Source organism: Dermacentor albipictus, chromosome 1 (genome assembly GCF_038994185.2).
Source record: "Dermacentor albipictus isolate Rhodes 1998 colony chromosome 1, USDA_Dalb.pri_finalv2, whole genome shotgun sequence".
Lineage (NCBI taxonomy): Eukaryota > Metazoa > Arthropoda > Arachnida > Ixodida > Ixodidae > Dermacentor > Dermacentor albipictus.
Window position 1 is genome coordinate 412,871,696 of NC_091821.1, and position 27,019 is coordinate 412,898,714.

The following is a 27,019-nucleotide window of genomic DNA, read 5'->3' on the forward strand; positions in this document are numbered from 1 at the left end:
CCAGGGTGGCCCATCTGCGACACACTCGCCACTACGTTTGAGCCTGAAACAAAGTGAAATGCTCGCTTGGGCAGCATCAAGCATGAGGGGCTCCACGGCACATTCAAAATGCGGCACTGCGCATGTCTCTAACAAATATATAGAATACTTGAAATATTGAGTAGTAGATATTTGATTAGTGAATGTAATTATTTGAATGTTCATTAATCGATTCATTTCATTGATAATCAAGCATTCGCACACCCTTATAATTTTCTGCTTTTCACACAGCTATGTAATATGTTGAAGTACCTAAGCAAGATATCAAAGGTCACAACAAGCAGCGGCCAACATAAGTACCACCACCTAACTATGCCGTGGCAGTGGTGTGCTGTCACAGTTTTGCGACATAGCAAACAGAAAGGTAAATATAAACAGGAACACAATACACATGGCCCTATTGGTACTAAATGGGATCAGTGATTTAGAGTCAAGAAAACTTAACAGGAATCCATCAACAATGTATTACTGTAAATCTCACTACACAACTACATTATTTTCCTACTCAGTGTAAGTTAAATAATGCCCAAACCTGCACAGCGGGGTTTCAGTGATCCACCTGCGACGGGAAGCGATTCAGATTAATTATGAACACCTGGGGTTCTTCAACATCAACCTAAATTTAAGTACAAGAGCTTTTTAACTCTATCAAAATGTGACAGCCACAGCGAGATTTGAACCCTTTTACGTAGCAGCAGAATGTTACAGCCACTGAGTACACCATGGCAGGTTAAGCGAAAATAAAACTCATATATCAACTAAAACACGTCTCGTAACGTAAGTACCATATAATAGTTTCTAGCATTTTGTACAATATAATATGGTAGATCAAAATTTTTAGGCTCATCATTTTGAGGATAGCATAGTGCTAGATCAGGTGTCCCGAGCTTGAAAGTTTCCTTATGAAAATGCTACTTTAGGCACCACCCTCAGCTGAACTGGTAAAAGGAACTTACCAGAAGTCTTGGTTGTTTTGTGCCAACAAAGCCGTCCAGCACGCATGATGTTAGTTTTTTCTTCCTTCAAAAGCTCAACCTTCAAACTGAAAAACAAGCAGGCAACGCACATGGACAACACATGTAACATATAAGCCATGCATCATTCTCCCATCGCTCGAGCAGAAAGGGAGAAAAAAAAAAGTTAAGCAGAGCATAGCCACCACATTTAGAATTTCACACGGCAAAAGAGCTGAAAAAAATTAGGGATTTTCGCTTTTTAACCTCCTGCTCAGGCTATGAAGGACACAACTGGCTGACAGTCTGTTCAATCCTGCAAGACTAATGCAAGCAAGATAATGCAAGGGAATTATGTACAGTAGTAGTTTCCTTTATATTTTTCAGAAAGCTTTATTCCAAAGATTTTGCTTGATAAATCATGCTGGAACATTGCAATTTTATGCAGTAAGAGATCGTAGAAAAGTACTAATTAGAAACTGCAGATATTTAGAAAGGCACATAATGCAACAGATGTGGTGTGAGATGTTATCCATGTTGGTAGTAACAATGTACGTGTTCAAGGCACCCGATGTTGCTAGGCACCGGGGGGAATTCTATTCCGCCTGCAACTGTGCATGTGGCAGCTGCATGCGGTGTATTGAGAGCGATCTGCATTGGGGACAGAGTCTATGTGCAGTGGCAGTGGCTCATAGCTTTGCGCATGCTGTGTGTTCTTGCCGCTCACTTTTCATTGAAACGATAAACAGCACAAATGTCACTTTGCTTGCTGCTGCTGTCGCATTTCCTCATGCCAGCATACTGACAGCGAGTTTCCACAGTCATCAAGTGAAATGTACTCGTTTCATGTCACATGTTAGTAGCCTATGTTTACAAGTTTATACGGCCGATAAGACTACTGTCCTTGCTTTGTATAGCTGTCTGATAATTTGTTATTGCAATCAATGCTTCGCCTTTCAAGCGAATTTTTTTTTACTATGACGAGTCTAAAACCGGGACATCCCGATGAAAAGGTTGTCGGAGACAGTGTGCCACATCTGATTCTGTACAAGATGGACCCTACATACAAGGATGTGAAGGCGACACCCAGTACCTTACTCTCCTTATCTTTTGCATGCAGCAACGCCACAACAGCAGAGAGCACACCAACATGATTATGAAGAGTGGCAACAACTTCCTCATCTTCATAAAACATGATGCGTGTGCATTAAGAATGCAGGACGAAGAATGTAAATGCAATGCTGATCTGTTAACAGAAAAAAATGGCTGTGGCTTAGGTAAGGTTAAGCCCAGGATGCGAAGCATACTAGCCTTTATTTTAGTTGTTGAACCACTGTTTAGCCTGGTGAACTGCTGTTGCTTGGCTATATTTGGTTCGGCTAGACGAAGAAACAACTCATGCATTACTTCTTCGCCTTCAAGAGTGGAACGCGACAGCGTTCCCGTCGACCCGCCAAGGGGTGTAAGACAATGGGCTACAGGGCAGCGACTACGCGCCCCGCATTGGACGCGGTGAGCGTCGAGCAAAGCAGCGTTCGGCGCGGCAACGAAATGTGCGCCTGAGCAAGAGACGCACGCCTTAGAAACAGCGCGTTTCTAAGGCAACACCGCATTCACTAGAGGCGCTTTTGTACCGCTTTGAAGCGTTGTACTCGTGGCTCAGTGGTAGCGTCTCCGTCCCACACTCCGGAGACCCTGGTTCGATTCCCACCCAGCCCGTCTTGCAAGAGTTGAGCCAAAGCCACTTCTCCTCTGTCGTGACGTCACGGTGTCACGTGATTTCATGGTCACCGCCGCGCCTGAGGAGCTGGGTTGAGCCCTCGTAATATGCTTCGCATAAAAAAAAAAAAAAGAACACGTGAGCACGCAGAGGGAAGCAGCGGCAGAGTCGCTTCTGCTCAGCTACTCCGCCGTGGCAGCCTTAGGTGGCAGTAAGGGGTTAGGTGGCAAAGGTAATTAGCGCCATCCATCAAGCTGGCGGGAAAGCAAATCCACTTCCCTCCTGCCCCTCCTCTCAACTCCCTCCTAACTCCCTCATCTTCGATGGTCTTTGTGCGCGCGCGCCTCTGCACCAGCCCTGCGCCAGCTTAGCTCGCTCCCTGAAGTTTCATTTTCTACTGTTATCAGGAAGCGAGTGTTGGCTAGTGCGAGCAGTTTCCTGGTCCTCGCTCGCTGTGCGTTTACGCGCCATGATATTTTGTGACTCACACCGTTTGTGCATCATGCTATGGTGCATGAGTACTTCAAGAACAAGTCCTGCTTTTAATTCAAACTTCTTTCAATTCAAAGAAATTTTCGAGTCCCTTCGAGTTCGAATTATCGAGATTCGGCTGCATTTTGCTTCCACCGAAATGCGGCCACCATGGCGGGGTATTGAACCCGCCACTTCATTTTCAGCAGAATGCCATAGCCACTGAGCCACCACCAATGTAAACATACCGGTACTAACTGCCAACACATTCCACACAGGAACATGAGAAAACCAAATTATTCCAAAATACGAGCCCGACTTTTGTATTCCGACAGAAAATGTTCCCCCCCCCCAAAAAAAAAATTTTTTTACTTGTATTTGAATACAATTTTACTTGTATTTGAATAGGCGGCATTGAAGCTGACCCTGAGCTAAAGCTTCCTTTTAAGATGAGGTTTTACACTCGCAGTCTTCAAGGCACCATCAGCATAATTTGAAATGTGAAACAGCAAATGTAGAATAGAACATGTTTTCCAAGAGACGTGCAGTCATTGAACATTCTATCGTTCCTAAGTTGTGCTTCACACGATAGAACACAAAAATATATAACATGTGCTAGTATATGTGAGAACAAGTAATTGCAGTTCAGTGTGTTCTGACTGTTTTGCACTGCAGAGGAACTTGCTCTTGGCCCATCGCTGCACACCCTAGAGGAAGCTCCTAAAAAACTTCTTTAGTCAGGTGCCCAGTGAATAGCGTTGAACGAAATCAGAAGCTTGCAGCACTCTTCTGACACATTCCCAAAATGCTGATAAGTTGAGAATGTATGCAGAGGCTGCATTTTATATTATATTCCATTTTTTCATTCATGTCAGTCGTACTGAGTGGCCCACCTCAGCAATAATGCCAGTGCGACTTCATCTGAGCCAATGACGAAAGGTGAAATGAGCAGAAACGAAATGAATCATTCTAAACTATTTCCCCAGGACCCGAAAAACCACTTGACTACACATGTGCAGCCGTTTATTGCAGCCATAGCTAGATGGCGACACAGCATGTACTGAAGCATGCTTTATTCACACACGGCAAGCTCTGTGCTCTCTTGACCAAGGTGGGTGCTAAATTTTTTTTTAATACTTTATTGCACTCAGAGGAAACAATAACAACAACCCAGAAGCTTGATTGTTTTGTTAGTTACAACCGTATGAAGCAAACAGACAATTAAGCAAGAGAGAACAAAGGGAAATTGACTTAGGTTTATATGAAATGAAGAAATACCCTAATAAGACCAAGTGAAATAAAAGTGAATGAAAAGACAACTTGCTGCTGGTGGGAGCAAAAATCACCCCTTCCACACCATGCATGCAGTACATTACCACTAAGATACCATGGTGGCCGTGCTGCTGTCAACTTTCTTGGGTACATATCTCACTTTATTTACGTATGTGCACAAGATTAGCTTTGGGAGTGTTAGCCAGTGCCATTGCAGCTATGTATCTAACAATTCAATTAAACATAGAAGTTAATTTCCCTCATGCTTCCTCCGACTTCATTGTCTGTTTGCCTTATATGTTCATTGTACTATGAAATTCATTATGTCAGTGTTCATTGTTTCAATGCAGGACTGTAATTTCAGAATACATTAATTACTACACATTTCAACTACGTGTGAGTAACTTTTCATTAAATTGGACTGGTTCCTTTGACTATGTTAAAGAAATTCTGAAAGGTGCCCAGACTTGTAAACATCTCAACTTGAACTTTGGCTAGTTCAAATCAATTTTGTGTGCTTTACAGCAGTTGAATATGAAATAGACTGCCTTCAGATACACAATAACATCAAGTTACTGCAGCATTTAAGTCACATATAAATCAAACAGTCCTGCTTGGTGCGTAATAATACTGATGCATGATCTAAAAACTTTGACGATGTCTTCCCATTTTCTTCCAACGACAAACATTTCTACTTCAGCAGCATAGATCCAACATTAAATAAAACAGTGAATTAAGTGGTAGCCAAGCAAGTGATAAGGACTCTGATAAGGCTCACCTCTGGTCACCATTAAGAGCTGGTACCTTCCATACAAGAAGTTGCCCACCACGAGTGACCCCCATGAGGAGAGCAAACAACTTTGCGTCATCACCCTCCATGACATGAGACCAAACAATTTCTGAAACAGCAACATGTAGAAATACACATATATAGTTGGTCACACCCATTAGGCACAGTTAGCCCACTAACTATGGTTTTGAATGCTGTTTTCGAGACCTCCTGCACTGCTCATGGACACACTGCACCATCTGACTTATAGCAGAAGAACTAAACTTCCATTTCTTATGGAGTTTGTTTTTTTCTAGCTTGGTGGTGATTTTCATGATGGGTGACGTGCACGCACTCGTCAGAGTTGAAAGTGAAAACAGCCGCCTCCGGAAACGACATGTGTGCTCTGAAACATGGATGATCTCGTAATTCCTCTGCATTTGAAGTTCGTTTTATCAATGGCTCGAGCAGCAGTGAGTCAGAGGATTCTGCCTTTTCACTTGACTTTGATTCCGAGAGCGACAACAATAAAAATGAACTCATAACTTGGGGACACACCAGTGGTTCATGCTCTTTCACCAACTGAAGCCATTCAGCACCAGGCAGCTAATATCGAGACATACCAAAACTGTAAGAAACGTTATGACAGGAAAATGCAGCATCAAACTAGAGCTTACTGCAGGGCTTGCAACATTCCCTTATGTTTCATCATCAAGGAACTACTTTGCTGCATGGTAAATCTAACTGTAGAGCTTCCAGATAAATTTTTGTAACGTAATACTTCTCAAGGAAAAATTTTGATTTCGTTGAAGATAGTGGCTATTGGATAGCAATAGATTTTATATATTTCAATTTCTTTGCTTTTTTTTTCTTTTTAGGCCCAAGTGTTTCTGAACAAGTTTTGTTCCATTGTATTGTGCAATCGTTTTTGGCAATTTTCTTTTTTTATGACATAGATCTCATTAATAAAAGTTGTATGCCTGAAAAGCAGATTCATTCTGCATTGCTTTCATAATGCATGAAATTTTGAGTGCAATAGTTTCTTCAGAAAAATAAAATCTAGTGTAACCTACAAAAAATGGCTAATTTCTCTACAGTAGGAAAACAGAAACAGAGAAAAAAAGAAAAAGAAAGGACAATGATGTGAATTACATTACATGTAGGCACAGCATCACCGATCCAAAGCCCAAGTTTTACTTGTGGGAAACAAAGCAGGTACATGCACAAAAGTTCTAACGCAGCATAATGTGCAATCCAATATGGCGACATGCACTCTCAACGAGCCAGCCATGCATGCACTGGGGCCTGTGTGGGTGGGAAAAATATCATTACGATCGACTTAAGTCCACCACAGGGCGAACACCTCTCCTGATGACCTCCAATTACTTTTGTCTCGTATCAGCTGGCTCCACCCGATGTCTGAAAATTTCCTAGCCTCATCACACCACCTAATTATCCTTGCCATCTTTGATTGCCTTTCTATTCCGTTGGAACCCATTCTGTTACTCTTACAGATAATTGATGATGTGTGCTGCAGATTATGTGATTTGCCACAACTGTCCGCAAACTCATGGCCAATGTGGGAGGTGGCAAGACACCCCATATCACCTTTCTCACTATTGCAAGCAGCATGCGTGCTTATATCTTTATCCACTGAAATCTCCATCTTAACACGCTTCACACACTTCATGTGGCATTCAGTTTGCTTTCTTTTTTTTTTTTGCGAATGGAGGACAAGTAGCTAGGACAGTTCAGAAATACTGACAGCACAGTGTCTGGCAACAAATCAGGCCATTTAGGTTTGTATATAAGGACTTCACCCCTTAGTTCACGGTAATACCACCTCTTTGTTATATCGCTTTCTGAAAAGTTGCTTCTCACAAACATAGTCGCAAGTCGCTGACTCTCTATCTTTCCTTGGAATCGTATGAGCCCACACTTGCAACCACACTGAGTTACTAAGAACTTTGAAGGTTATTATCTTTTCCTCACAGGACACATGGCCACTGCAGCATTTCAACACAACACATTTCTGCCCCATTCTCAAATGGCACAGATAGAAAGTACTAGTCTTTGTAGCAACATGAAATGCGTGTGCGCAATGTCAGAAACCAGCGCCGCCAGCACAGTACAGAAGTCCCCATGGAAAACATGACAGTTTGCATGTCGGGGAATACTGCGCCCTAGCTAATCCATGCTGTGCTTCCCAAGGTCACCTTCACACGCATGCACGCGCGCCGCATGCGAGCGAGTTCATTTGTGAGGCCGGCAGACGTCGTCTGCTTAGGAATATTGCTGGCAGCTTGATTCATGGCCAGTGCAGCCTGGAATTTGAGCAGTAGTAAGCGATTACTGTTGCTAAAATATTTGTTACTTGTTTTTTGACATTACTGATTGAAATCTGGAAAAGTTAGCAAGATATGGGACGATATCGCAATTTTTGTGCATCACGGCCAGAAATGAGCATGTAAAGAATGGAAAGGCACCTGCTGCATCATCTGTCGTGCGGCGACAAAAGCAGTTTTGGGGAGAAAATTTTCTGTTTTACTTTGATAGTGCCAATCTCTTTTTCCATGTCAGACATGAGTACAATATGCAGCATGCTCGCTGTCGCAGTTCACGCAATGGAGTACACCGTTACAGTTATCTGGGGGATGATAGTAGTCACCACACTTAGAACAGGTTTGTTGTCCCCAGCAACTTTGAAAACCACTGCCGTACCATCAGCATTTGAAGCATCTGCGTGATTTCGGATGTACACCTTTACTCCTATCTTTACATACCCAGCCTCAATTACCTAGGGCAGTTCACTTGAACCAAAAGTAATTATCAGATATTTTGTTGGAATTTCTTTGTTCTCCTGTTGAGTCTCTACACCTGCATGACGTTCTGGTCCTTCAAGCCCTCTAGGAGCTCTTGTTCACTCAAGTTCAAAAGTCATCATCTGATATCACTCCTTTGCATGTATTCAGTGACTGATGCGGTGTCACCGTGATTTGAGCATCACCAACATCACCATCACCATGCTGGAGTTTTTTGCATACTTCAAGCAGGAGGTCAGTACTAGCCATTTTTGTCACTTTGTACCCAGTACCCAGTGTGTCCGTGAGGCATTTAGCAACACTGAACAGTGTAATGGTTCTGACAGTCTTTCCAGGGTTTCAGTATATATGACATGGTATCGTGGGAAGTTTTCTTTGCACTGGACAAAAAAAATTTGAAAGCTTCTTCAGTGCGTCCACTTTTGCTGCATCGTCACTTAGCATGCGAATAACATTGAATTACAAACATTAATATGCAGCTATGCAATCAGTGCGGTCACACAAAATTTATGGGCCAGCCAAGCCAAGCCAAGTTATTGGCCAAAACGTGCATGCACATCCAGGATGTGGCATTGTGAAGTTGCTCTATGGGAATTTGACAGAATAATATATTGAGCTGCAATTGAACTAACATGCATTCTCTTTGCTGTAAGCAATATTTTTTTTAATCTTGCATTTTCGGTTCCTTTATAAGGAGTGTACTCAATGAAATAAAGCATGGACAGCCAAAGTTTGTATGCACTTTGTTGAATTTTATAATTTGTTATATCCATGTTCCTTACACTAGGGTTTGACTGTAGTAACTGCGTCAAGCTGGCTGGGTGTTTTAACAATGTTTTCTCACCGAGGGCAGCCACAGAGTAGCTCCTCTCCTTTAGGAGGTCAAAGACATATTTTGAGTAGGCAGCAGGCTTCTCGGTCTTCTTCTGCCTACGAGGTGCGGTCCATGACTCTTTGGTCTGTTCATAATGCACTTGAGACGGTTCTGCCAGGCAGTCCCAGTGTGCCTCGATACGCTCATGGAAGATCTGAATTCGATGGTCCCGGGTAAGTGTTGCAAGAAGGCATCTAGGAGAAGAGAAACCAGTGTAGCAGAGTTAATGCACTGCTAGTGAATTGAGGATTCAACTATAGACAAGAAGCACAAGCCTCATGCAGGGGGCAAAGCTGATTCAATCTGGTATACTTCCTACTTCCATCATAGAGAAAGCCAAGAAATTAATTTTATACATCCAATGAGGTACTGCATATTTCAACCAAGTCCCTGTTGATGGAAAAAAAATATTCGTGATAAAGGCTTGGCATTGACTAAAACCCAATTAATCAGAACCTTTTAGCTTACTAATTAAATTGGCAAATTTTTGTTTACATGGACCAAATATTACAAATGGGTTGTTTCGGTACTATAGTCACAGAATTCAACGCAACCGGGAAATTTTACACTAATACACGCAATAATCGCAGTTACTCGAAAGTGAGAGATTGCGCTACTATGCATCTGGTAGCTAAAGGTGGCACGAATACTGGTCTAAGCATAGAGCCAACACTACGCTCATGTAACATGAACTAGAGATGGCAGAAATGAAAGCATGCATATTTGTTAGGCCTAAACTGACATTTCATTCTGTGAGAATAGCAAACAAGTTTATGTACATTAAATAGAGAAGTAACCATGCAACAAACCTTGAGTTGCGTTTAATAGCACATTGACATATAAGGTGTACCAAACTCACTCAAACGGAACCTTAATTTCAGCTGCGGAGACAGAGACATTCTTAAACATTTTGTTACAATACCATCACAAGGCATGCAAGACCTCAGCAGCATGCCACTCGCCCTTTCACTAACGCCAGCGCATTAAGCAAGTGATGCACAGACAAATTTTCCCTTTGCCAGCTCGAAGTGTGGCATGCATGTGTGGCATTTGTCATGAAAGAATCGCTGGCGCCATCTTGGTAGGAACATTGAAGCGCAACCAGCCATTCCCTTCCTTGCTTTTGAGCAAAAGAAGCATCCCTCATGTGCCCTCAAAGGATTAATCACGATTAAGAAAGTCGCAGTTTTGCATGACAGGCAAATAATTTATTGCGACAGAAAACTATTAGACAGCTATACGAAGTAAGGTTAGTAGTTTTATAAGCTGCATAAACTGTTGTAAACATCTGTTTCCGAACTAATTGAATAACCATGTTATCATGCGCACACAGGCACACACGAACACATCTCACTCGATGACAGCGGACGCTCGCTGTGTTCACATATGCAATGTTCCCGCGAGCACTAGAACACAGCATATATGAAGTCATCACTTATCTCGGGCCAATCAACCTACGAGCCCACCACAGATTACCACCAAAAAAGGAGACTGGGCGCATGCAGCCACTCCCAGCCGCCGCAGCCAGAGCCAAAGAGGAGATATGTGCACAAACCTGTCTCCCCCCCCACCCACCCCCTCTTCCTCCTAGAGCACAAACATCTCCCCACTGCCTCCTTGTGCCCTTATGAAGATGGTGAACACCCTCCCGGCCTTCCTCCATTTTGTGTGCGAGAAGATGCCGCCACATCGAGCCACAATCCTTCTCGGCTCACCCTCGCATGTTTTCCCTTCCACGTACAGCATACAATGCGCTGTCAAATAGTGTGGAAATACGTGGACAAATAGTGCAAGGTGTACTATTGCCATGCCATGGTGTACTTTTTTTGGCAATAATGTTTTCGTGTGAAAAATAAATGACAAAACTTACTTTCGGAACGTCTCTCGTATGTTTATAATCTATGTTTAGTTATGTATAGGTTGCCTATATCTTTACTACATACTACATACGTCTGAATGTATGAGTTCTGTGATTGTCATAACTGCAGCGTTTTATTGTGATAGCAATTATATGGACATTCCAGGTGCATTTCTGCTATCGTTGTTTCCGTGATGCTCCATATAAAGTCGAAGCACGATAACATTGTCACCACGCACCACATGCTGTGTGTGTGAGGGTCACCCAACAATCACAGCTCAATCTCCTGCGTACAAGGGACAGAAGTGGGGTGGCAGCGCGCCATCTTCCATCATGCACGAGGCATCGGGGGTAGGGGAGGAACTTGGGGTGGAGGGGAGGGGGTTCTACTCCGGCGGCTGCTGTGTACGACGAGGTTGTGCGGGTGCCATATTTTGAAGCAACCTGTGATGTGGAAAAAGTGTGCCGAGAGCTGGTAGCTACGTACGCACTGTGCTTTCAACGCTTAGTTTTCGCTGAAGCAAGAGGCAGCACAAAGGTCGATTCACTCGCTGCTGCTGCCACGCTTCCTCACTCTAGCATTTTGACAGTGAGGTTCTGTGGTCATCGAGTAGGGTGTGTTCATGTATACTTGATGAAAATAGCGCAACGAAAACGTGGATTAAAAGAACAACATGTACAACGGACAAGGCACTGCTTGATGTGGGCATATTGTTCTTTTAGTCTGCGTCTTCGTTGTGCTCTTTTCATGAAGTATGCAAAACCAACTCGCCCTCATCAAGCTTCTGCTGTGTTCATGTATACCTGTGCGCATGTGACACGATGCTCGTCAATTTAGTAAGTAAGCGAATGTTTACAAGTTTACAAAGACGATAAAACTGCTATCCTTACTTTTTGTAGCTATCTACTAATTCGCTATTGCAACCATGGTTTCACCTCTCGTGCGAAACTGCAACTTTTTTATTGCAATTTCTGTATTTTGATTTTTATGCATTCTGTCAGCTAGTTACCCTCCATTTTTTATTGCATTACTATAGTATTTGGTTTCCCTTTGTGCTCTGTGAGCTTGCTACTACTGTATGCTATGTTTCGGAAAATGCACCCAGTGAAGCCTTCTCAGGCTTTTTGTTCATGCCCCAAACATGGGCAAGATGTTGAACACCAACCAATTGATTAATTAATCTCCCAGCCTTAACGATTATATCAAGCGAACATTTAGGTATGCAGCCGATGAAATGTTCTGCAGAAAACATGATACAATGATGATATGGCAACATGCCTTTATGCAGCTGAAACCCTGGTTGAAGACAACAGCAAAAGACAAAGGAAGTAGTGCGACAAGATGCAATTGTCTCATTGTATCTGCAGGACGCGACAGTGCTTAAAGGGACACTAAAGGCAAACACTAAGCTGACGTGAACAAGTAAAATACCATTCCAGAAGCCTCACAGCACTTCTTTCGTGACAAGAAAAGATTTAGTTTACGAGAAAATTGCATCTGAAGGGTCTGCATACCATTCGTGCAATTCAAATCGCCTGTCCCCAGGCAGGGAGTGTTGACGCTGCACAGGCCATCACCACCCTTCACTGCCGCCAGTGAGTAAAGCGGCGCCCGATGGATAGTGCAACTGTTTTCTACGTGACACGCAAATGTGCGGCCATGGAGAAACCGAGCCAAGACAGAGTGTTGGATTTGCCACTGCAGCTGCTTTTGGTCAAGTGGAGTGGACTGTTGGGAATCCCACAACCTCACGTGGATGCAGCAGTCTCTGCTACTTGCAGTTTGTGTGCGTTTCACGTGCCAGAAAAAACCAGCGAGGCACTATGCGATAATGAAACTTCTGAAATGCAAAAGCTTCGGCAGTGCAATGTGGAGAAAACGAAACCCTTCGACTGCTCACATTGTTGTCAAGGGTAACATCAATGAGTGCCTTTTCCAAAAAATCAAATAGAACAGGACAAGTAGCATTTTCTTTCTATTACGAGTGGTCTAGTACTAGCGATAGAATTATAATGAGGAGTGCCCCCGTCATCATGCTAGTACTTAAATGTCCTAGGGGAGTCTCTAATCGTGTCTGGCATTTTCCTCAGTTTCTCTATTACTAAAGCTCTCTTTGAGATAATACTGACACCTCAGACATTCTCGAGCACTTTAGCTTGACTTATTAGGTATTTGCCTTCATTGTTCTTTTAGCCCCCTTCCACATATGTTTGTGTGTTGTTTCTTGAAGCGTAGGAGACGTATACATCCTAAAGTAGCACAAATGCAATCAACATGAAAAAAATTGCGGCTGCAACTTCTTTCACTATCTACAGAAATACTGACTATACATTTCCAGTAAGAATGCCATGTTGCCTGAAACCATCACCTTCATAGTTATGACACCACGACAATGCCTCTCCAGTGACCTCCAACTGCCTCAGTTTGGCACCAGTCAAATCCATCCGATGGCTGCAAATTTCCTGATCTACCACACCACTTCCACCCTCGACATTGCATACATACTGCATACTACACACAGCACATTTCCTGACGCAAAAAGTTAAATCGACTGAGCATATAAGCTGCAGAGCAGCAAGTGATTCATTAATGCCAAGCATACACAGCTGCTTACTGGCAACTCAATTTCAGTCACCATTAATTAGGAAAAGGCTAAACAAAGTATGCATCTTTATTCTGTCGAAAAATGGCAAGGCCAGTCAATTTTTTTCTGTACACATGCATGTCATATGTGCACATGCTCATCCACTCAAGATTGTCTACATGCCCCTTAAGCTTTGATTGTTATTGCAGTCAAGTGCACAACTCTAACCACTGAAAATGGAAGTGCATGTATGGGCACTACAACATGCATTTGATAAGCATCCTAGAAAAAGGCACTAAGCAGAACAAGCTCAGGCAATACGCATGTTATTTTGATAGCGTTTCCAAGCATTGGACAAAAGCCTGAAGTAAAGTGAATATCTGAAGCCTGCTTGCCGGTTCTTGCCACCCAAATGCATTGGAGACCACAGTGCCCTATGGTATGTCTTGTGCAGGACGGCATTGGCGCTGTCAGGTGAAAGCGTGATGTCCAGCATCAGTGAGTGCCGATCATCTGCAAACATACATGCGGAAAGTCTTTAATGTGGCCAAGCATGTCACATAGAAGTGCTCCATAAGTGCTAATGTACAGCCACTGTCAAGCTTAACCCAAACAATGAAGACACATTAAGTGGCTTAGCTTTAACGAGCACCAACTGTAAAAAGCAAATGTTGAATGCTTCGAGAGAAATAAGCACTAAAGGGGCCCTGAAACACTTTATAACTAATCATAGAATAGCGTCACTAATAAAGGATGTCATCTCGCAAATCTTATGGCATAAAAATTTTTCGAATTTTTCAAGTACAGTTATTGCATCAATAGGTGGATTTCTCTCTCTTTTCCTCCACACTAGCACGCTGGAAGCTGCACAGGGGAGAAGCCAAGGGGGCAATGCCCCACCTAAACGTGGAATCTCTCGGTGGTGAAAGGGCTCATTGTAGCACCCTGTGGTGGCTGCGACAGACTACGCTGCACAGCACACCAATGCTATCTCAGAGGCCACGTGCACCAGATGAAGCTATGTGCAACTGTCGAGCGTAGCCTTGCAGTGCAAAGATGAAATGATTTTTCTATTTTTTTGAGGTTGCAGAAATATATTTCTTTTTCATTTATTTATCTCAAAATTAGCAATTATGTATTACTATACAATTATAGCAATTACAATTGTAATTGTACTATAATTGCTATACAATTATAGCAATTATGGTACGCTACATCTCCAGGCTTGGAGTGGCGCCTAGCACTGGCAAAAATGCAGAGAGCAAGTGGGGTTATACTAATCCAGGTACTACCAAATTAGGAAGACCCACTAAGCTTCAATAAGACACTCCCTCACCAGAACAGGAATTGGCCTCCCTGGTGCAGTATTCAGCCACTCGCTCCCAAATGACTCATTCAATTACCCAATGTCCATCAGTCCACAGCAGCTGCAGAGCACCTGACCAAGGCAGTGGCCAGACCTGTAATGCAGCAGAGGGTACTAAGAATCTCTAGAACCGGACAGGCTGCCAATGGAAACTGACCCTTGCAACCCGGACCCTCTAGAGTGAAGCTAGCCTAGCAGGACTCTTTGAGGCACTATCAGGCATTGTTTGGGATATCATTGGCCTTAGTCAGGTTAGAAGAACTAGTGAAGCTTATACAGTGCTGACAAATGGCCACGTCATCTGCTATAGAGGACTACCAGATAAGAAGCAGTTAGGAGTAGGATTCCTAATCTATAAGGACATAGCAGCCAACGCTGACGAATTCTACAGCATTAATGAGAGGGTAGCAGTAGTTGTAATAAAGCTGAATAGGAAGTATAGAATAAAGGTATTACAAAACCTACGCTCTAACCTCCAGTCACGATTATGAAGAAATAAAACAGCTTTATAAAGATGTTGAATTAGCTATGCGAAAAATACAAACTCAGGATACTGTAGTCATGGGCGACTAATGCAAAAGTGGGAAAATGCAGGCTGGTGAACAAGCAATTGACAACTATGGCATGGATTCTGGGAACGCTAGAGGACAGATGCTAATAGAATTCACAGAAAGGAATAAACTGCGAATAATGAACACAATTTTCAGGAAGCGTAGCAACAGAAAGTGGACCTGGAAAAACCCTGATGGCGAAACAAGAAATGAAATTGCTTTTATACTTTCTGCCGATCCCAGCATAATGCAGGATGTAGAAGTGTCAGGTAGGCCAAAGTGCAATGATCATAGGTTAGTGAGGATTAGGATTTACCTCAATTTGAAGAGAGAAAGAGCAAAATTGCTCGAAAAGAAACAGGCCAACCTAGATGCAGTAAGGGTAAAAGCAGACCAATTCAGGCTGGTACTTGCAAACAAATTTGCAATTTGCAAGCTTAAAACAGAGATAATGATGACATAGAGGTAATGAATGAAACCGTAACTAGGCTGGTTTCAGAGGCAGCAATTGAAGTGGGAAGCAAGGCACCAAAGCAAACAGTAGGCAAGCTCTCTCAAGTAACTAAGGACCTAATAAAGAAACGACAAAAAATGAAAGTGTCCAACTAAAGAAGATCGAATTCGCAGAACTGTCAAAACTGATCAACAATGCGAAAATAAGTGATATTCGAAACTATAACGTGAGAAAGACTGAAGAAGCCGTAAAAAATGGACACAGCCTGAAATCAGTGAGAAGGAAACTTGGCATAAGACAAACCAAGATGTATGCACTGAAGGATGGACAGGGTAATATCATCAGCCATCTCGAAGATATAGTAAAAGCAGCAGAAGAATTCTACACTGACCTGTAAAATACCCAGAGGAGCCAGGATACCTCCATTAGAAACAGTAATGAACAGGATACAGAAACTCCTCCTATAGCTAGCGATGAGGTCAGAAAAGCCTTGCAAGACATGAAATGAGGAAGAGAGGCAAGAGAAGATGGAATAACAGTCAATTTAATCAAAGATGGAGGAGACATAATGTTTGGAAAACTGGCGGCTTTCTATACAAAGTGTCTATTGACTGCAAGGGTCCCAGAAAAATGGAAGAATGCAAACATTATACTAATCCACAAAAAGGGAGATGTTAATGAATTGAAAAATTATAGGCCCATTAGCTTCGTCACAGCATGATATAAAACATTTACCAAAATAATCTCCAATAGAATAAGGGCAACACTGGACTTAAGCCAACCAAGGGAACAGGCTGGCTTCAGGAAGGGATAGTCTACAATGGATCACATCTATGTCGTCAATGAGGTTATCAAGAAATCGGCAGAGTACAATCAGCCTCTCTATATGGCTTTCATAGATTACGAAAAGGCATTTGATTCAGTCGAGATACCAGCAGTGACAGAGGCGTTATGTTATCAATTAGTACAGCACGCTTACGTAAATATCTAGGAAAGTATCTACAGAGATTCCACAGCTACCTTAATTCTCCACAAGAAAACTAGAAACATACCTTTGAAGAAAGGGGTCAGACAAGGTCACACAATCTCTCCAACGCTACTCACTGTGTGCTTTGAAGGAGTACTCAGGCTATTAAACTGGGAAGGCTTAGAAGGATCAATGGCGAATATCTCAGAAACCTTCGATTTGCAAGATGACATTGTCCTGTTCAGCAACACTGGGGACGAGTTACAACAAATGATTGAGGGCCTTAAAATTATGATTAAGTATGATTCCCATTCAGCCTCTAAAGTCTAGTCTGTGAAGGAGTATGTTTGCCTAGGTCAATTGCTCACAGGGGACCCTGATCATGAGAAGGAAATTTACAAAAGAACAAAAATGGGTTAGAGCGCGTTCAGCAGACATTGTCAGGTCCTGACTGGAAGCTTACCATCTTCATTAAAAAGAAAGGTGTACAATTAATGCATTCTACCGGTGCTGACATATGGGGAAGAAACTTGAGGATACTGACAAAGAAGCTCGAAAACAAGTTAAGGACCACAAAAAGAGCGATGAAACGAAGAATGTTAGGCATAACGTCAAGAGACAGGAAGAGAACGGTGTGGATCAGAAAGCAAACAGGGATAGTCGATATTCTAATTGACATTAAGAGGAAAAATGGAGCTGGGCAGGTCACGTAATGCGTAGGTTAGATGATCGGTGGACCATTAGGGTTACAGAACGGGTGCCAAGAGAAGGGAAGAGTAGTGAAGGACGGGGGAAGACTAAGTGGGGTGATGAAATTAGGAAATTGATGGGTGCTAGTTGAAACCGGTTGGCGCTGGACAGGGGTAATTGGAGATTGCAGCGAGAGGCCTTCGTCCTGCAGTGGACATAAAATAGGCTGATGATGACGACGTAGTGCTGATAATGTTCTCGCAATCACGAAATCAGTCAGTAGCTGTTGGTAGGTCCAACTGCTTGTGACAACAGTGCTGAAGTGACAGCGAGAGATTTTTCTATGTTTTCAACATGAGATTGTGAATGCCCTGCTGCATATAATGCAATAATATTTGGCTCATGTGTTCACAGGAGCCCTCTTGTACAGACCAACATTTTCTTACTATGTTCAAAAAGTGTTTTAGGGCCCCTTTAAGTTAGCTCCATTTAAGGTACCGTATCCAGAAATCTCCAGAACCTTCACAAATTAGAACATAATAACTGCTGCGATTTAATCCGATGCATGTCATCCACATGAAATGCGTTTGATTACAGTCAACTTGACTTTAATGTCATTGTTGACCCCTCATGAATTGAATTTTTTCCAAGAAGAAATAGCTGTGCTTAAGCTTGTGTAGTAGAAATGTCATAAAAATACTTTCAGACCATTTCCTGTCCAAGGATGAAACTATGCAGTCTTCTTTATGCAAATACCTCACTTTGTGTTTTCACGTCCGACTTGAAAAATGAAATGGCTCAACTTTTCTTTTAGTCACACACATTGCCACATAATTATGCTGAAAGTTTGTAAAACATCTAGTAAGGCAGACATTAACTTGAAATTTTAGAGGGTCTCTAACATATCTGGTCATTCATTTAAATGCACTGTCCTTGTCAAAAGTTTCCTGACCATGGAGTCTGAAAAGCTGAATATTTTCACAGCCTGGGCAAGCTGCCCGGCATGTGCATTTCCAGCCTGTACTAGCATACGTGAACAACATAGCCAGTGTAGTTTTACTTATTGCATTCATAAACTGCCTGAAAATTCATTGTTTTCTGTGGTCCTTCAGTCTACAAATATTTATTTGCAACACATTAGGCTCCTCAAAGGAAGCATAGAGTAAAGGCACATTTAAAATTACAATAAAGGGATTTCTCCGCAAGTTTGTCACTGTCACATTTTTTTCTCACTTTCACGTCTTCACTGCGTCTACCAAGTGCCCGCTCACAGTAAGATTTAGATGTCATTTTACTACTGCAGAAGTGTAATCTGTGGATACTGCTGGCTATTCCCATGTTCATATAACCCAATCTCTACAAGATGTAGGCCACCAATCGATATCAGAAAACAACCTATATATATATGTAACCCAGACGTTCCTAGTCAGGCAGGAAAAAATGACTTCAGTGTATCTGCTGTGCCTAGAATCGAATCATCCTAATACTACGTTTGGGCTTGACCCTGTAATGCCCAGCATCTAATTCTTTGTATGTCGAGTTCCATGGATGCTGCCACACAGTTTTTTAGGCTTGCTTACAACCTTGAAATCTTTGCACAAAACGTTTTTTTTGTAATTGATGGATGCGACACACTAATTGTCCAGCACACTAATATGCATGTCAGTAGTTTATGAATACAACATTACACCACTTTGTGTCACATGACATACAAAGCTTCCAGTTTCACTTCTGAAGCCATGCTGTGCTCAGTGTGCATTTTGAACTGGTCCCACTAAAAGGCAATATAATTATTCGTTGCACTCTAGAACTGAGGTTTTGCACTAATTATGGAGTTAACATTTAACTAAAGAAAAATGAAATGAGAGGATTTTTATGTCAGTACTGCTTTTAAAAACCAATTGAAACAAAGGCTGTAGGAATGATACTTCACTGCAGGTCATTATGCCTTTGGTCGAGTTGCTTATCACACCTCATCTTATAGATTTCTCGACGCTTACTATGTGCACAAGATTTCATTACTCATTTCAATGGTCATTACCAGCTTGCCCAGTTTGCCACCGCAATGCAAAACCACATAGAACAGTGCTACACATTTCACAGGCATGTACCAACGTCTAGGTGCTCAAGATGGCGGTCATAGGGAGTTGTGGCGATATCAAATGGTTTGTCTGGATTCGGTATCCGAGCCTTGTTGAACTGGAGAGGGTATCCACTCTCACTAGGAGAACAAGGTGAACCCTGAAAAGAGACAGAAATACACAACCGGGAATAGTGTGCGGTAGAAAGCGAAACAAGTAGCAAAAAAATGGCTGTGGCTTAGGTAAGGTTAAGCCCAGGATGCGAAGCATACTAGCCTTTATTTTAGTTGTTGAACCACTGTTTAGCCTGGTGAACTGCTGTTGCTTGGCTATATTTGGTTCGGCTAGACGAAGAAACAACTCATGCATTACTTCTTCGCCTTCAAGAGCGGAACGCGACAGCGTTCCCGTCGACCCGCCAAGGGGTGTAAGACAATGGGCTACAGGGCAGCGACTACGCGCCCCGCATTGGACGCGGTGAGCGTCGAGCAAAGCAGCGTTCGGCGCGGCAACGAAATGTGCGCCTGAGCAAGAGACGCACGCCTTAGAAACAGCGCGTTTCTAAGGCAACACCGCATTCACTAGAGGCGCTTTTGTACCGCTTTGAAGCGTTGTACTCGTGGCTCAGTGGTAGCGTCTCCGTCCCACACTCCGGAGACCCTGGTTCGATTCCCACCCAGCCCGTCTTGCAAGAGTTGAGCCAAAGCCACTTCTCCTCTGTCGTGACGTCACGGTGTCACGTGATTTCATGGTCACCGCCGCGCCTGAGGAGCTGGGTTGAGCCCTCGTAATATGCTTCGCATAAAATACAAGCGCATCTTGAACATGGCCACGAATATGTCATGTGTGTCAAAACAAGCAAAGTCGAATGTTAAGCATAGGCCAAAGGAATCGATACACCCGAAGTACGCTTTGCAAATGCCAAACGGTTAAAATTAAATTAAAGTCCGGGATTTTACATGTCAAAGCCACGATATAATTATCGGGCACGCCGCACTGGGAGACTCCGGATCAATTTTGACCAACAGAGGTTCTTTAACGTGCACCCGAATCTAGTTCATTCGCTCGTTCTTTCGTTTGTTCCAGCTATTCGTTCACATTGACAATCATCTTCGATGGTTTTTGCACAATTCTTTTCTTGAAACACCTGCTGATGGCTCGCTCCGCCTTCCGCTCTTACTACCGATAATCTCCTCGCGGGATGGTAAGCCGTAAAGCGGGCTTGACGCGACCCGTGGACATGTGTAATAAAACCATAGTAAAACGTTCAGTATGCTCGTCGTGGCTTTCTTCACGTCACACGTTCCGTACGAATTAAATGTTCCGGCCATAATATCCGGAACAAAAGGGCACTTCACTTCTGAAGACTTGTACACTAATTTAATTTGCTTTAACTCACCAGAACGCGTATCGCTTCATTGGTTATTGCGCACAACTTGTTATGAGATGACCAACTGACAGCCGAAAAGCAGTTTGCGGCGCCCGCAAAATTGGTCACATACGCGGGCTCGAATATATTCATTGTAGATTCCCTGGATGCAGCTTTGTTGAGCTAATTAAATATTCAGGTTATCAAAAGACAACACCGTCAAAGCTATTGCACGGCATCTCTCACATGTGCGACAGAGCAAACTTCCCCGCAATTTTTTCGTGCTGATAAAGCGCTACAAACTCGCGTTTGCACTTTCGTATATTATGTTCGCTTTACAACTGTTTTGCTACGCTTAAATATAATTAGCAAATAATGTTTCTACAATATTTTTGTATTTAAAAATTATGGTGTATCTAGTTTTTCTTGTACAAAAAATATTGCGGGTGATGTGGGAGACGCATTGTCGTATCAGTAAAAAACATGGCCGCTGCCTTGTGCCCTCCGTTGCTGGGGAAGATGCTCCACAAAATGAACTGTCCCACGTAGACTATACTCCATTTTCTTGTGCCATTCTGTGTGTTTCTGTGTGTGACAGTTGTCCAGCATGGAGGAAGAACGACTGAAAAAGCTGCGGGCTGGCCAGGAGATGGTAAGCGGTCGTTGCATCCTGCAAACCGACGCGTTCTAAAATAACCCGCCGCGCATATGTGGCTGTGTTGCAAGAGCTTTCCTCGTTTCTCCCGCGCAAGAAAAGAAATATATTTAATGCCGCTCGAAAAGTACGGTGACAATGCTGACGCATGCACATCCAAAGCCTCTGCAGATGCCTGAAGAGTCGATCTTGTTCTTGCGGTTCGTGTTTATATGTCTTCCGCGATCGCCAACGGCATACGCAGGGCCACATGTTGTGGCGACCAGATTGTCGGCTAGCTATTTTGGGTTGCCGTGTTAGCGTCTGTGCAAGAGTTCTTGCGCTTCTATATGTTCGCGCGGAAAGCGATGACAGGGAGTAAACACCGTTTCTTCTAACGGACTCAGTTCTCACGCTCGGCTGCCACATCCGCATCGGCGGAGTCAAGCGACTCTACTCGCACGTAGCGCTTCCGAAGCCGAGTCCCTCCCACTATATTTTGTTTTTGTTTTTTTCCCGGAGACCGCTGAATTGAGTCCCTTGTGAGAGCACGTCTCACCAACGTGGCTTCCTCCCCCGCAATCTCGAACGTTCCTCTCATGGTTCGCTTATCTGACCGCGCTCTCCGTTTCCCCGCTTTTCTTCGTTATTTGGTGCCGACAGACCGAGTCGAGACTCTCGGGCGCGTGAGCGTTAGGTCGTTGCGCGTCTGTTGCGACCCCCCCCGGCGGCTTCTTTCAAGCATAATTACCGCGCACATCTTTTCGACGCATCTGTCTTGTTTCACTACACCGCGACAAGCCGAATTTTTTTTTTTTTTTTCGAACGTCGCCTGTGCCTTGTCTTTCGTATTACTTCCTACGAAGTCCACTCGCGATCGTGCGCTATCCTGACTGCAAGCAGGGGAAAGACACTTTTGGAATCGTTTCAAGTATTTCTCGATCTTCCCGTTTCTTTAACGCGGAAGAAATACTAGTAATTATAGTAAGAATAATCAAGCGGGGGGCGCAGCGTACGCGAGCACCAACAATCCCTATCTATACACGTAGTAACGCGCACTTCTGTTTCTTCTTGTAGTGTTCCCTTTGACGCACGTATATTTGAAGCAGCGACAACCAAAAAAGGACTGAGTGTATGCGCGTACTGCGTAACCCTTCCCCGTTATACTGCGTAATCCTTCCCCGTTATCGTCAAAGAGGAGGTCGAAAGCAACCGTGGCTCGTCGTGCTGATGAGCCGCATGCATTCGTCGTCTGCGCCCGTCCCGCCTGTTGAGGAGGGCAGCACACTCGTGTTTAATAGAGTGGAAAAGATTGACGCCGCTGACAAATGACGTCCCGTCAAACAAAGGGCCGTTCGTCGGCCGATGCCTCCGAGTTCTGACGTGACCTTTCTCAGCGTGAGCACAGCGCAGCCCTTTACTCGGCCGCGTCCGCGCTCTGTGTCCTGCCTTGCTGCCGTGTGCTGCCGCCCACCGACGCGAAGCGCGAATTTCGAACTCCGCGAGTCCGTGTAGAACGCTATAATCGGCGACAACCAATAAGAGCGCAGGATCAAATACACCGCTGTGAAACAAAAGTTTGTGTAGAATCGCTCATTTACGGTACGTCATGGCGTAGGTGAACGTCTTTCAACGTCGGCGCACTGGCAGGGACCGTAGCAGTCAGCGTCTCTCGGGAAGTGTGTTTTGGAGTGCGAAGGCACGAACGGGTAGGCGTAGTGCGGTTCTTTAGACAGAACTTGTACTTAATTCATAGGTTGTCGCCGAACATAAGTGAAGTGAAAATCCGTACCCTCATTGTCGTAGAATTTGATAGTAATTTGGTGCGTGGTTATTGGGCGCACTGAAAATGTTCGGCTGTTCGGCTAGAATGACCTGAGGCCTTTTCTTTTTTCTGGATTGACTGCTTTCAGTGAATACTGATTGAGTGAGCCAGTGGTTAGGATGCCCGTCCCTCCATTGAGATGTCACACTAGATGCTACATGTAGAAGTATCCCTAAAAGGGATAAACTTAGAAAAGGGCCTTGAATAGGCAGAACAGTACTCTTGTGACAAGAAGTAGGTCAGTGTTCTCATGGCCAGAGGAAGTGCTGATTGAGTCTTGTTACTTACCTGCCCAAATGCAGTGTGATACTGCCAATGGAAACCTGTAAAAGTTACATTGAATACAAGATTCATAGATAAGAAAAGAATTAAGTTCACTCTGGTAATCAAATGAGGAAGCAACATCATACTTAGTCAGCCTACCACAGGGCCAGCAATTGGCAAGACAAGCCAAAATTAATTAACAGCGTGAAGCAATGGCACGAACCAATGCATTTTATCCTCAACCAAATGTGCTGTACGGAAACTTTTTTTGTCGAACACGTTGCGAATAGATTCCTTGAGCTGTGTTTATTTGTGAATTTTTTATATAGCCCAGACGTCATTCAGAAGTTTGTGCCACTACATTTGTGGTCAAATTCTGAACCTGGAACCTCCCCATGTTCGCATTCCTTATTTTGGGAAGTTTCAGAAAAACGTGTCTGACAGTGGTAAATCAATTTCTGCACTTACCTGAAGTTTATGGCGAAGTTTCCTGAGCCATTATAGTTATTTTCAGTGGCAAATCTTCTCCACCTGAGATTGCACATGCACAGTATGTAGTGATGCGTAGTTGTGAAGCATATTAAGAAATTGGTTGAAGCTTAAGTCAGAAATTTTGTATTTGTCTTCGTAGCTGGCGTGATGTGCATAAGGAATTCTTGTTGACCTATAGAGCCTGGAAGCCACAGTACATGCTATTTCGTATAGATTTTTCTGGGGCCTAGACTGAACATTAACAAACAAGTCGTCGTTATACAAAACTGGTAAAACAGTTCTAAGATATGATTGTAACCTTGGTCAAGGTGTTAAAATTGTCTAGTTTGGTAAATGAATCATTGCAGAGGAGATTTTGGGCCAGCCAGACACACATTTTTCAAAAACCATTGAAATTGTCAAGCCTTGTTGGCCCCATCTAACAACAGTTCACAGAATGGAGTCGATGGAGCTTGCAGGTTTCAGTGACTTTTAAAAGTGTGCATGTGACAGATATAAAATCTTGGCTTTCTACCTTCTTGGTATCACTTACTACCTCTGTGATGTACAGAAAGACTGCTGATGCAGCAGATTTATTTGATTTATGTACTTAGTTGACACCACACAAGCTATGTCTCTGCGACTAGCAGCATATTCAAGGTTAAATGGTGTCACATCGTCCAGGTATGCTCGTTGTGCAGAGCTTTGCTTGTGAAGCAAACAGTGAGACACCTTTAATTAATGCAGCACCTCATGAAAGGATATTAGCTTACCATGCTTGTCAAGCATAATTAATTTCAATTACTATGATATTATTACTACCAGTAAAAATCTAAATTTAATCAGTTTATGAGGACGTGAAACAATTTGCAGAGCCAATTTTCTTTTTTAGCGGTGTGCTTCACTAATAGTGAAGCCATCATTCTCATTTAGCCATCATCATTTAGTGCATGCAAATTTTCTAAACTATCAGCTCAGACTGAAATAATGTAAACAGTAACAAGCTCCGTGATTGGCACCCACAAGTGGAATTGTCCCAATTATTGCAAAAGATAGTTGTAGCCCTCTGTCTAGTCTTCTGTCTCACGACCTCAGAGGTTCCAGAGAACTGGAAGAATGCCAACATTATACTAATCCACAAAAAGGGAAATTTTCAAGAATTAAAAAATTATGTCATTTAGCTTGCTTTCAAAATTGTGCAAAATATTCACCAAGATAATTTTCAATAGAGTAATAGCAACACTTGAGTTCAGTCAACCAAGAGAACAGGCTGGCTGCAGGGAAGGATATTCTACAATTGATCACATCCATGTCATCAATCAGGTAATCGAGAAATCTGTAGAGTACAATCAAACCCTCTATATGGCTTTCATTGATCACGAAAAGTCATTTGATTTAGTAGAGATACCAGCAGTCATAGAGGCATTACATAATCAAGGAGCACAGGACGCTTACGTAAATATCTTTAAAAAAGTATCTGCAGAGATTCCACGGCTACCCTAATTCTCCACAAGAAAAGTAGGAAAATACTGATAAAGAAAGAGCTCAGACGTGGTGACAGAATCTCTACAATGCTATTCACTGCGTGCTTGGAAGAAGTATTCAAGCTTGTTAAACTGGGAAGGCTTAGAAGTCAGGATCAATGGCAAATATCTCGGCAACCTTTGGTTTGCAGATGACAATATCCTGTTCAACAGCACTAGCGACAATTTACAACAAATGATTAAGGACCTTAACAGAGAAAGTGTAAAGGTGGGGTTGAAGATTAATATGCAGAAGACAAAGATAATGTCCGATAACCTTGCAAGGAAACGAGTTCAAGATCACCAGTCAGCCTCTTGAGTCTGTGAAGGAGTATGTTTATCTAGGTCAATTATTCACAGGGGACCCTGACAGGCACGTACCCAGGGGGGGGGCCCGGGGGGGCCCGGGCCCCCCCGCCGAAATCAAGTGGCATACCCCCCCCCCCCTCCCCATGTGCACCCACGCCACCACTCCTCACACATTCCTAAAGCGCCGCCAGATCAATGTTGAGACTTGGCAGCTATTCATCGGTCAGCATTATGCTGCCTTTTTCACTCCTTTTAGATGGTGGTAGTTATCGGCATCTCTTGTAATGTGAAGGACAGTTTTCTCATAGATTCTGCGTCCGCGCGATTAACTCGAGATGCTTCAGTTGTCAGCATCTATTCAACCGTCACGCGCATAGCTGTTGCTTTTGTTAGTTCAACCTTCTTTGTCTAGGCTGATCCTGGGACCAGGAGAGGGATGCGGCTGTTACTCAGCTGCTCTGTACTCTCATGGAACGAGTTGCGGCCGGAGAAAACGTCAGTTGCGTTTAACTTTTCCCTTTGCTTCATTATTTCCTTGAGTTACAGCTCGCCGCGACGCTGGCAGATGCCCGGAACCATATACACGTGATATGGGTTAGATAAGGTGGGAAATAAAATAATGTGAAAGAGCGTCCATCATGAAACCCTGCAATAACCCTTAAACCCATAAGCAAGATGGCTGTCGCCCGTTACCTCGTCTGTTTTTCCCTAATTGTATAGCACTTTTCGTGCAAAATTGACAACTGGAAACAAAAATCGCAAGGAGTTGAGAAATTAAGCGATCTACTAAGGGAGAGAGTCAAGGCAACAACCAAACTGCAAGCAAAAGTGAATAATAAGAACGTTAACCATTGTTTATGAGAATATTTATGGATCAACATCTTTTTATTTAAAAAGGAAGTAGGGAAAACGACGCCGGAAGTGGAGAACAAAACTTGTTTTGAATGACGCTTCTACAGTTATCGGTGGAACCGCCTCACGTAGCCACTTCTCTGTTGTGCTTATGTGGGTGTTTTTCTAACCTTTCGCGGTGAGCGCAGTACGTCTAGAATCGTAGAGTCCTGCGCTCTACGCGGTTGTATGGGACTGGCGGCCGCACAGCGTTACGCAATTCGCGGAACTGTCAAAACTGATCAACAAGGCGAAAATAAC

The 27,019-nt window shown here is 43.3% G+C and overlaps 2 protein-coding genes across 13 annotated transcripts in view; one reads left to right on the forward strand and one right to left on the reverse strand.

Moving 5' to 3' along the window:
* The window catches only part of LOC135913053 (general transcription factor 3C polypeptide 4-like), a 60,167-nt gene extending 39,036 nt beyond the window's left edge, over window positions 1-21,131 (reverse strand). Inside the window, exons 1-6 of one of the 2 annotated variants that reach the window (XM_065445702.1) lie at window positions 20,872-21,131; window positions 19,503-19,632; window positions 13,759-13,876; window positions 8,891-9,114; window positions 5,234-5,354; window positions 996-1,081 (exon numbers count right to left, since the gene is read on the reverse strand). In XM_065445702.1, coding sequence (XP_065301774.1) covers window positions 996-1,081; window positions 5,234-5,354; window positions 8,891-9,114; window positions 13,759-13,876; window positions 19,503-19,632; window positions 20,872-20,994 — 802 coding nt within the window. In that variant the 5' untranslated portion in view covers window positions 20,995-21,131. Of the gene's footprint in view, window positions 1-995; window positions 1,082-5,233; window positions 5,355-8,890; window positions 9,115-13,758; window positions 13,877-14,699; window positions 14,824-19,502; window positions 19,633-20,871 lie in introns of those variants that run through there. The other variant, XM_065445703.2, reaches the window with a different exon arrangement.
* Window positions 21,132-21,323: 192 nt separating this feature from the next.
* Window positions 21,324-27,019, forward strand: part of LOC135913055 (rootletin-like) — a 308,691-nt gene continuing 302,995 nt past the window's right edge. For all 11 annotated transcript variants that reach the window (XM_065445705.1, XM_065445709.1, XM_065445717.1 and 8 more), the window contains exon 1: window positions 21,324-21,493. In XM_065445705.1, the coding sequence (XP_065301777.1) occupies window positions 21,449-21,493 (45 nt within the window). In that variant the 5' untranslated portion in view covers window positions 21,324-21,448. The remainder of the gene's footprint in view (window positions 21,494-27,019) is intronic.